The 11,324-nt window shown below is 42.8% G+C and overlaps 1 protein-coding gene across 1 annotated transcript; it reads right to left on the bottom strand.

Annotated features, from left to right (window-relative positions):
• Positions 1 to 3,494: 3,494 nt before the first annotated feature.
• ZNF622 (zinc finger protein 622) lies at positions 3,495 to 10,144 on the bottom strand. Its single transcript, XM_009877275.1, has 6 exons — positions 9,531 to 10,144; positions 7,077 to 7,331; positions 6,213 to 6,375; positions 5,309 to 5,421; positions 4,328 to 4,471; positions 3,495 to 3,710 (listed from the first exon to the last, which is right to left on the bottom strand). Exons 1-6 carry the CDS (start codon positions 10,135 to 10,137, stop codon positions 3,583 to 3,585), a joined length of 1,410 nt encoding a protein of 469 aa, XP_009875577.1. The 5' UTR covers positions 10,138 to 10,144; the 3' UTR covers positions 3,495 to 3,582.
• Positions 10,145 to 11,324: the final 1,180 nt, after the last annotated feature.

Below are 11,324 nucleotides of genomic sequence, written 5' to 3'. Positions count from 1 at the left end.
CTCCTACTGTGGATGCACCAATGTTTAGGGGGCTGGTTAGCCTCAGTCAGTTGAGCGTGGCAGTAACAATGCCAAGGTCGGGGGTTCGATTCCTGTTCGGTCCCCATGTGTTGCCTGATCTAGTTGAGAGGTGGTGTCCCTGGCGACAGAGAGGCTGGATTAAAATGATTTCTAAGGTCCCTTCCAGCCTAGGCCATTCTATGATGATGATTCAATGTGAGAAGGGATCACCTCCTCCTCTGGGAACAGCACACCCACTGAATTACATTAGCAGGTAAGTCTTGCCCCAGAGTAGCCACCATATCCAGAGACTGTCTCAAATCTAACTGGTTGCCTCCAGACTTTACTTTCTTCTCATTCTGACTGCAAGGTCAAAGCAGGGGAGCACAAATTCAAGCCTAGGTCACAGCTGGAAACACAGCTCCTTGATGGGAACCATCATCATTTGGAATTCCGTTAGGAAACAAAAAGCTGCCCTCAGCTATCCTTCATACAATCTTTAGGATTTAGGACGGGGATGTAAAAGACTAAGCTGTAACACTGTAAAACATGTTAAAGAAAAATACTCTCAGATGCTCTGTCACTGCTGGAGTCACCTACAAGCTGTGCAGACTGCAGCACTGTTGCTGGATACTGCAGATAATCAGCAAACTTGTCCCAGTCACCCCTCTGCCAGCAAAGCTCTCTCCCTGGGCATCAAGATGTTAAAAGCAATTCATGTCACAGAAGTTTAGTGCTCATGTTAACTCATGCTTAGGGTGACCTTTGTCCTCTCACCCTACTGGTATTCCGCATTAACGTACTCTTACTAGACTTTAATTATTTTCATACTAAACAGAATTATGGAAAAAAGCTTTTGTATGCCCTCTGCTGGCTTTCCAAGGCACTCATTTTCAGCTTAGACTTAAAACTCTCCCTTTAAAATACCAAGAGGTCTCCATACCTCTCCTCCATTTCCTTCTGACTGAACTGCAATAAGAGGTACAGAGAGAACGAGAGCTTCCCTGTCACTTCACAAATGACTACCAGTTTTCATTTCTCTTACTTCCATTTCTTTCTGAACTGGACTGTTCAGGAAATTCAGGCAAACATCATCTTTTCATAAGCAGCCAGTTTCTTTGATTAACCCTGCACAGAGAACAGTAGTTTCTTTTGATTGCCCTTTCCTGTTGAAGAGAGCAGCAAACTCCACATGCCTTCATCCTGAACATTAAGGACCCAAAGTAATTTTTCACTGGTTCAGGTATCTCCTTGTACTTCTGCCTTCACTGGCAAGACTCTTAATGCCTACCTCTAAGACTTCAGCAACTGTACTAGGTTATGGTCAAGACTTTTCCAGGTTAACTGCTCTCTCCTTCATATAAGTTTCAGATGAGTGTTTTCCAAAAACTACAGACCGTACTGCTCTGATGCTCGCCACCAATACTGGTATTCAAAACCAGCTCCACAGGCTTCCAGTTAAGACTCTCATTAAGAAGTCTAACCCTTCCATTTCTACATTTTTGTGGCATTTCATTTTGCTCTATGCGTAAAGACAGTCTGTGTATGAGCATAAGGCCCTTTTGTAGTCATTTCTGTCTTCAAAGATAAAGATACAAGCAGATGTAGAAGCTTGACAAATACAAGTAGGATATATCCTCAGTGCTAGAAATCGATACAATAATTGCAGGTTGGGCTAGGTTATGAGTGTAATAAGAGATATGTCTTAAAATTCACATAGCTTGAGTCACATAGCTAAGACTAGATCTCCTAACTTTGAGAGTAAAGCCCAATAACCCAGAGCAAACCTCCTAGAATAAATTCAGATGTGAGCTAGATGCTGCTAAAGGTATACAATGGCAGTAACTTGGCCTTGCCATGAAAAAGGAAGTACTTTGTTCTCAATACAACTTGAATTGAAGACGTGAACACAACCTTTCTTCGAAATTCTCCCTGCATCAGTTTTCCCTTCACTCAGTCCGTACCTTTTTAAGGTAGTAGTCACCTGATTTAGAATGCTGTGTCAAACCTACAGCCTGCATAACTAATCAAGTTCTGTCTTTTCAGAAAGAGCAGGAACAGAAAAAAACTTCCAAGGCAGGAGAACTTACTAAAAAAGGTTAAAAAAACCCCAAATGGAAAACAAACTAGAAGAACAAAACACCACAGACAAATCCACACAAGAATATACAGCATGCATGTCTGTTGTGAAATGATCGCTTTTCCTAAGGATCCTGTAAATGTACCATTCCTTCGGAAGCGCTGATATGCCAACAGTAATACTATTTTCTGAACTTACTTCTTAGGGAGATGTCAGTGGATTACTTTAGGAGGTCAAAACACAGAGAGGCAAATTATCCTCCTACTATCCCCAGTGGCACAACATTCACAGGACAGGAAGAGAACTTAAATTAAAACTATGCCAATGAAAGCCACTATGAGAGTTCGAGTAATCTTAAAATGCAGAAGTGCAATTTCACTGTAACCAGTTGCAGCTGCCTTCACAACGGGCAAGCAAACACACAGCAGCTTCCCTGTGGCACACACCCAACGTCCAGCACACCACAACTCGGGGCTGCATGAGCTTGTGTGCAGGAGCCCACCTCCTTACATGAAGGTCGGAAGAACTGGTAGGGTCATGGAAGCTTATGAACACCTACAACACCAGCGCTGCTGGCTCAGCTCTTTAACAAGCATGTTTTCTCCACACCTGCCTGTAAGAGTTCACCTGCCACAGCGGAAAAGCATCTCTCCGTTCTAGCCAATGCATGTCTTGGGTCATTTTTTTCAGCAAGGTCATGCAAAACACCAGTACTCAATGGGAATAACAAAGGCTGTCATGAATAGTAAATTCAGAGTTTTAATCAGAAAACCTTTAACAGATCATCAGAAATTTTGACTGACATTCTTCTAAACACTATAGTAATTTTGAGCAGTTTTTAGGTAATGACAATTCAGTAAATTCAACATAAAACAACTGCACTGTAAATTATTAATGCAGCCCTTAGCTGGAGCATTAAGCAAGTACAGTCAAATTCTGAGGATAGTATTAATCCTAGAGTTATGTTTTCCATCAGTGCATTTCTTCAAGTAATTATCACTCAACCTTCACAGAATCTCTGCTCTCAAATGTTCACCTCAACAGCACCAGCTAGAAGTCCAAAACACCCAGCTAATTCATGCCTGACACTACAAGTGAAAAACCTTCAAAACACTCCATTTCAGGCTCTTAGATCTAGGATCTTCTCCTGGCCTCAACCATCTTGCAGAATTGGAAACTGAAGATATTCAGACAAATGACAAAGCCAACTGCCTCACAGAGATGGGCTGCACAAGGATGGACAGCACAACTGTGCACGCATCTTTATTCATAGCCATGATTATTTTGCCACATATTCCATTTAAGATACTTTATTTTTTCAGTTAGGCCAACCATCGTTTCACTGGAACAGACAAGCTCCCTGTTCCACTTCTCACAGATGGGAAGGCACAGCAGCATACACATTTCATGGGTACCAAGTCCATTTCAAAACCAGAATCCTCGATCCAGTAACCATCAAATTCCCCTTCCCCAAACCAGTTGCATGCAGCTCTCCTGGGAACTCAGAATCTGACTTGCACCCTGAAATGCATTTGCTTTGTAGCATTGTTACTCATTCCTGTCTTGAGCATCCACTTTGACTTCATCCTCTGCAGGTACTGCATATCGCGCTGCTGAGCATAGACCGCTCCTTCAGGGAGAGAGGAGGAAGAGAAAGAAGAATAAATGTCTGTAAGCTTACTTACTAATTCTATGCAAACCAGTTAATCTGTTCATTTCGATCAGTAGCTAGTCCCCTGTTTTCCTTCCCATCTGCCACACTTCCCTGTTCTCTTGGGAAAGGCCAGTTCCCCTACAAACACCTAGGACTCTGATTAAGGAAAGAGGTTGTTTTGCATTCCAGTATGCGATTTTTTTTATTTCAAAAGTGGACACGGATCACATCACTGCTCCCTGCTACTGAAAAAGTATTCCAACTGTCGAAATGTGATTTACATTACAAGATTAAATAGCAAGAGTAGTAGTTTTGACAGGTGGAGAAGGGATTATTACCCTAGAAACCAACAAATCCCAGGAACTGCCATCAAATACCACAAACATGCATGGTAATGAACTGAAGGGCTCGCACAGAAGCTGCAATGGATTTTAGACACAAACCCTAGAACTTATTCTGCTTGGATGTCAGGAAATAGAAAGAACTGACTGGAAGACAAGCTACAGCACAAAACCCCACAAAATTGACCGCTTTAACTGTAGAGTGATGACATTCTAGAAACTCCTCTGAAGAAGCCTCACGTTATCACTTACCTGTCTGACCTGTCCAGCCCAAAGCTCTGTACTGCTGCAACACACGACTCACTGCTTTCTTATTTTTCACAACCGCCACTGTTCTTGACAGACCAAACCGCTGCTTGTAGTATCTCATTAAAGAGCGATGACCCACTCTGGCACCTGTTCAAAGGAGGCAACATCTTTTATAAATAATGAAGCAGCTTCTGAAAAGCAGCAGTCAAGTATATTGTGAAAACTGGAAGATCACTCTGAGACACGCTTTTAAAGGGCCCGGAACCTTGAAAAATTCAAGATTATTACAAACCCAGTGTAATTCCTGTAAGAGCTGTTGTACTGCACTCTACCTTGAAGAAAAAAACCACCATAAAAAGGTGCTGTTGTTCAAGAGGGTGTTGACTCAGATAAGAAACAGGCAGTTATCAGAGAAGTTTAAATAGGGGAATGAGCAGAGAAGCAATGCTGTTTCAAGTAAACAGAGAAGTAACTTGCCAAATTGCAGAAAATATTCTGTAACTGCACAGTTGGCAGCACTTTTCAGGATCAAAGGGCTGAGGTCATACAAAAAAACCACTAATAATGCAAGCATGAGTAAGGTTAAATAAATTAGTTTTACCGAACTAGTTTACTAAATTAGTTACTGGCTGCTTCTCCACAGAAGTACTCCACAAGATAACCTAAGCTATAACCTCTCCAAGTTGCACTAAAACAAACTACGGAAACACTTGGAGCATACCATGTGAGTCCTGTTAATGAAGAGGTAAAGCAGGCAAAGGAACACCCTGCCCCATTCCACATACACGTTAGTGCTGAAGGCAACAAACTACTTGGTTGTGAAAATAACAGAAGGTGAGGACAAAAGCGCAAAAACACTTAGATGCAAAATTACTTTCCCCCTTGCAAAGGAAAATACTTACCATGATGACCTGTGCCGCAGGCAATGGCTGCAGCTATGAGAAATGCAAAGAAAGCACGCTGTAGCACAAATCTTATGCCTACCTGAAGGAAGGATGAGCTCCATGGTGTCATCATCGTAATCCAAATCTCTCTCGGCTGGGCGCTCTCCAGGCACGGCCACATCTTCCCCATCCTTGTGATCAGGGTAACTGCTCCTGTGGAAGGGAAGCAGCATATGGATTACGGACGGGGAGCAGCCACGGCGATCCAGACCCACGGCACAGAAGAGCTGCCATGCACAGCTACAGCGAGCCACAACACTGTCACACTTCACCTGGCTTCGGGCTTTGAGTTCACCCCAGCAACACCCTGCCCTGAACAGCGACTGAAGACAAGGACCAGCCTTCCTCCACCCAGATCTGTAACCCGGCACAGTTCTGCTGCTGCACACTTAGCAGCGACTCAGGGTGAAAAGCCACCACTACGCAGCTTGCCAGCTCTGGACAGCGACCCAGCAAGCACTTCAAGAAGCAGCTTAACTAAGTCCACCTGTCACCATAACAGGAGGTATATCTGACCAAAATGAACACAGCTTAGGAGAGGTTACACAAAGTACGAGAGGCCTCTAAATCACTGCAGTCCTGTTTAACTTAAAAGAAACTAAAAAATATCCACAGTAAGTATTGATTCCACAATCTGCTTAAAAGGCAAGAGAAGATACAGGTAACGCCTTTTTATGGTCGTTGCTAGTGCACTGAAATCCAAACTCAGTAACGGCAAACACACAAAATAGAATTCAAAATATGTTTTCTTGCAGGACCAATATTAATGGTCACAGGAGGGAGAACCAATGATATTGTTATACTTACCTAGAAAAGTAGTGAATCAGCTAGGCAAAATAAGCATCAGAACCAGGCCTAAACGTTAAGAATAGCTTTTGATGTAATATTAAACTGTCCTTTTGTCTGTCCCCCTCTGTGTTCCACTCAAAGAAAAGCAGCCTCACCTGAAATCATAGAAGTCTGCAAATTCCAGGGCAGCGTCTCCATCCGTGAAGAGTTTGCAGTGGCTTTTATCGTTCATGTGAGCCTGTACTGCTTCTGTAGAGTAGAAGGATTTCCCTTTTTCATTGCACCAGATGCAGATTTTCCCAACTCCAACTTTCTCTCCTGCAGAAAACATTGACAATTCTGTTGGTCTGAACAGAGCCTCGCTAGTCAATAATTAACATTTCTATGATGCAGCCTTCCCAGCTTGCAGGCAGAGAGAGCAAGGAAGAGCCTTGAGCCCTTCATTTCTAGAAAAGCCCTGCTGCTCCTATGCCTTGACTATGCGGCTCCTTCAGGTGCAAGCCTGTGCATTTAAAGATTACATATGACAAAGTAAGGATCATTACGCATCCTAGGTAAGAAATTTCATACTTCCAAAAGCTCTCTGATACTCCAAAATTATTCTTACCATTATTTGTAGACTTCAAGATACATTTTTCTCAGTCTTTAGTTCTCTCAAGTATTGTAAACTGATGAGGCAAAGACTTGTGAATCATTAGTAGGGTACACAGTTCATATGCACCTTTTAGCAGTAGAGTTTTGCCCTAAATTTCACATTAGCTGAACAACTTTCTCAACATTAGAAAACTACGCGAGACCTGCAGGGTAACATGACCACATCCACCCAGCGGGGTTTTCTCCCACTTTCCCTTTGGAAAGCCTGTGGTCCTCTTCATGATCAAAACACGGAACTAAGCGGTACTCAGATTTTACACAAAAAAACCCTCAACCCCAAAACATTTTAAGTCATATGCAAGCAAAAAAAAAAAGCACTAACAGTGTATAACTATCTGGATTGAAATCCAGTTTTACAGGCATACCCAGGTACTTGATTAGTCCTCTGAGATCCACAAGGTACTCTATGTCTGGAATGAAGAAACTGTGAGCTTTTGTCATATGAGCCACGTTTTTTGTCAGAGATCTTGAATGGTGGGGACAGAACAAGCAGTCTGTGACTGGTATGGCCCCAACAGCAGGTGCACTTTCGGCTTCTGCCTGCTCCTCCTCTTCTTCTTCCACACTTTCCATCTCGTCCTCAGAGCCGATGTCTTCATCAGAATCCATACTTTCCCAGTCTTTTAAAGGAAGTTTTAAAAAAACCCTTGTTATTATGATTACTTTTCACAAGCAAATTAAGTCCTAATTAAGAAGAAAAAGTTATCACAGAAAATACTGCATTTTATATTCTTACAGCTAAGTGTCATACAGTCAGTTCCAGGTGCAAGAATATACCATTGCAAGGAAAACACATTTCTTTGTAAGATGCACAGTAAAGTTCAAGTACGCTCATAAAAAAGTTGGCAGATCTGCTATTTTCCCCCTCCATTTTCTCAGCTGAACACTTTATTGCTGTTTTGAAGCCCTAAATTTAATTCACCACAGCACCAGAACATATGTGTGGCTCGTTAAAAGCAATACAACTGTCCGAATCAGGAAAATTCTCATTTCTAGCAGTGACTCAGCAGCGAGGGAAAACACACGCCTGTTTGCACATGCACATCCTTAACAACAGAAAGGAACAAAGCCAGCTGTCACAAATACACTGTTACGTTACAGGACAGCACATAGCAAGATATAATAACCATTTGACACATTTGCAAGATTACTACAGAGCTTGTTAATGGATAGACAACTCAGCAATCTGATTATACTGCTAGAGGGCTCTAGAAATCTTTTTTTAATCAGTTCCAATCTGGGGCAGTGAGAATTTCCCAGTACTCTACTCCAGCTGCTCCCGTTCCAGCTGTCACATGCACAGCATTTGAGAATGGGGAACATAGTGCTCCCCAGTATTGCAGGCTGCTAATTAGAGATCTCTGCTACAGGATCATAGAATCACAGAATGTTCGGGGTTGGAAGGGACCTCTAGAGATCATCTAGTCCAACCCCACTGCCAGAGCAGGATCCCCTAGGGCAGCCACACAGGAACGCGTCCAGGTGAGGTTTGAAAGTCTCCAGAGGAGGAGACTCCAAAACCTCTCTGGGCAGCCTGTGCCAGTGCTCTGTCACCCTCACAGGAAAGAAATTTCTCCTCATGTTGAGGTAGAGCTTCCTGTGTTCTAACTTAAACCCATTATTCCTTGTTCTATTACTGGGCACCACTGAGAAGATACTGTCTCCTTCCCCTTGACACCCACCCCTCAGATATTTGTATACTTTAACAAGGTCCTCTCTCAGTCATTTCCTTTCAAGGCTAAACAGCCCCAGTTTTCTCAGTCTCATCTCTGGATGTAGTTTAATAATTTTAAAAGCCTGATACTGAATTAACAGGGCTTGGAAAAAACATTCCTGGACAAACACTTAAAAGGAAAATTAACATTCAGAAACCTACTTAGATTTTAGCATTACAATTTATGACCAACACATTAATACAAAACAGGTTCCTTCTTTGGATGTTAAGATCCATGTTCAGAGGTATCCCCTTCTCCTGCAGAACAGAATCCCCAAATTGCAACTGAGATTTCACCAGCATAAAACTTCTGTAACAGATGTAACAACATGATGCAACGTGTTCAGTAATGATGTTGGCATAGTAAGGCCCCACATCATTCACACCTGTCCCCTTGCTGCAGTTGAATCATCCCATTCAACTGCCCCAATGGCTGCATTTGTTGCTGCACCGTAAGCTACAGCACTGAAAGCATCCAGGTTAAAAATAACCGTTTTTTGAGAATTCTAAAGCACTGATTTTTCCAGCTGTCCACTTTCCAGGCTGACCTCCAATAACAAGCTACATCCATACAAGTGGCGAGGGTGAGGCAGGAGGGGCGGCAACTCTCTTAAACCAATTTTAATACAGATGCCAACATGCTGGGAAGCTGTGCTACACAGAGTCAGGCTAAGGAGCAAACTTTCTCCTTGGGTCTTGCTAGCCAGAGAAAAAACAAACCCAATTCCACTCTCACCCTCCCCTCAACATATCATGATTGGATTTTTGTTCATCTGTTTTTTCAGAAGTAGTTTTAGGGCAACCTTTCTTGTCAGCCCTCCTTAAAGCAAACTTCCTCTGGATTTTTGTGTGGGATATAACGCCCATATGAGTAACCTTTTATATTGAAAGTTTCCATGTATTAGTACCTTGTGCAGCCGGCAGCTCAGACACTAACACAGAGTCCTGGACTGCAAGCATGTGCCAACCTTAACTCCTTTGTTAAACTGAAAATTTAATCAACAGGAAGGCCTTTTGCAATGGAAAATGCTACACAGAATAGAATGAGGCTTTTTACACAAAGCTAATCCCAAGCTTTCTCTCATCAGTATGTTCACTGCCTTACCATCTTCCATATCACCTTCCTCTTCTGCCTGCTGTTTGGCCAGCTTCTTTGCTTGCTGTTCAAACCACTGTAGCCGTGGAGGTTTTTCCGATCGCTCTCTACTCTGTGATAAGCTGACACTTCTTGTAGAAACAGGAGAGCCGCTCACGTTACTAGGAGGTAAAGGTGTCTTCTTTGGAGATGAAGATGGCTGAGCTCTGATGGCTTGCTGAATAGCTGCGTTCATTTCATCTTTGTTTACGCTCTCTGGGGCCAGCCCCTTTTCCAGGTTCTTCTCATTTAATATTTTCACCTTCTTGCTGACAGCTTGAACAGCTTTCTTCTCCAATTCCAGGTGCTTCTTGGACTTCAAGTGATTCTCGTAGGCGTTGAAGGTGGAGAATCTCTTGCTGCAAACTGTGCAGTAAGTGGCAGTGATTTTGTTCTGCTCCTCTGCCACGGCTCTCTGCGCTAGGACTCTCTCTTGGAAATTCTCAGCAGTGACAGGAGGCATGTCAGCAACTTTACGCTTCAGGTTGTATCTATGCCAGTCAGTTTTGTAATGGGCACGCTGAATGTCGGCATCCTTGAAAGCCACTCGGCAAGTGATACAAGTGTAGGTTGCCATTACTAGAAAGCTGGGGGAAAAAGAGCGTATTAATAAAAAGAAACCACGAAAAAGCCAACATCCTGACAGCAACCACGTAAGACAGTGTAAGAGATAGAGTTCTCATATGGAATTAAGTTTATTAAACACCAGCATTAGCAAACAGCATGTTTTGTACTAGAAGGAGCAAAAAAAATAAAAGTCTCTAACACGGTTATCAGAGATTACTCATACCACAGCAGCACCCCAGCTCTGAACCCAAAAAATACAGACCATGTTATTTTATTTGAAATAGTGTAAGTTTCCATTCAGTGTAATGGATGCCTTTTGTTTCAGAGAAAAATGTGTTCTCTGCCAATCGAGGGATCCCAGTTGCTCTCTGAAGCATTTTCGTCCCATCTGCAGACCCCCCTATCCTTTTCTCAGCCCAAGCAGGCATTTTACTGCCATAAACCAACTCACGCAGAACCATGTTTGGTGCTGGTCGCAAATGCCTTGCAGGAACACTCAGGGATAGAACAATTTGATCTGATCCATTACAGTCAGACAGCAGCTACACACCATATTAACCCAGAGGTAATTAAAAAAATCCTCAAGCTCTGTTGTCGTATCAGAAGAGGTATGTAACAGACAGGATCCAGAACCATAAACATTTTTATCTCTCTACTAAGCAGAAAAATAATGTCTGAAATTCAAGTTGCACAGTTCAGAAAAAGCAGCTACAGAATCTCAGATAGTTATGCCAACGCCTCCATTACCTACATGAGTTCTCAGCCACCACTGCAACACACAAAACCAAGCCACTAAAATTTTCCCCTGCGTGAGGCTCAGGAAAAAAAAACTTGAGGCACTCACAGCCCCTTAGCCCAAGGAACAGCCAAGACCTTTGACAGAAATCTTGTTCTCTGCACAGGGTCTTTATGACTCCTGATTGTAGCTGCTTTTATTTGAATTTAAACTGAATCACAGAATAATCTAGATTGGAAAAGCCCTTTAAGAACACTGGGTCCAACTGTTAACTTAACCATGACAAGTCCTTGACTAAGCCATGCCCTATGCCTACTATTCAACTGACTTAAATACCTCCGGGGATGGGGACTCCACCGCTGCCCTGGGCAACCTTGTTCCTAAGGCAAATAACCCTTGCAGTACAGAAATTCTTCCTAATATCTAACCAAAACTTCCCTTGGCGCAACTTGAGGCCATTT

Source organism: Apaloderma vittatum, unplaced genomic scaffold (assembly GCF_000703405.1).
Source record: "Apaloderma vittatum isolate BGI_N311 unplaced genomic scaffold, ASM70340v1 scaffold21249, whole genome shotgun sequence".
In the NCBI taxonomy this organism is placed as follows: domain Eukaryota; kingdom Metazoa; phylum Chordata; class Aves; order Trogoniformes; family Trogonidae; genus Apaloderma; species Apaloderma vittatum.
This window is presented reverse-complemented; position numbering and strand designations above follow the sequence as displayed.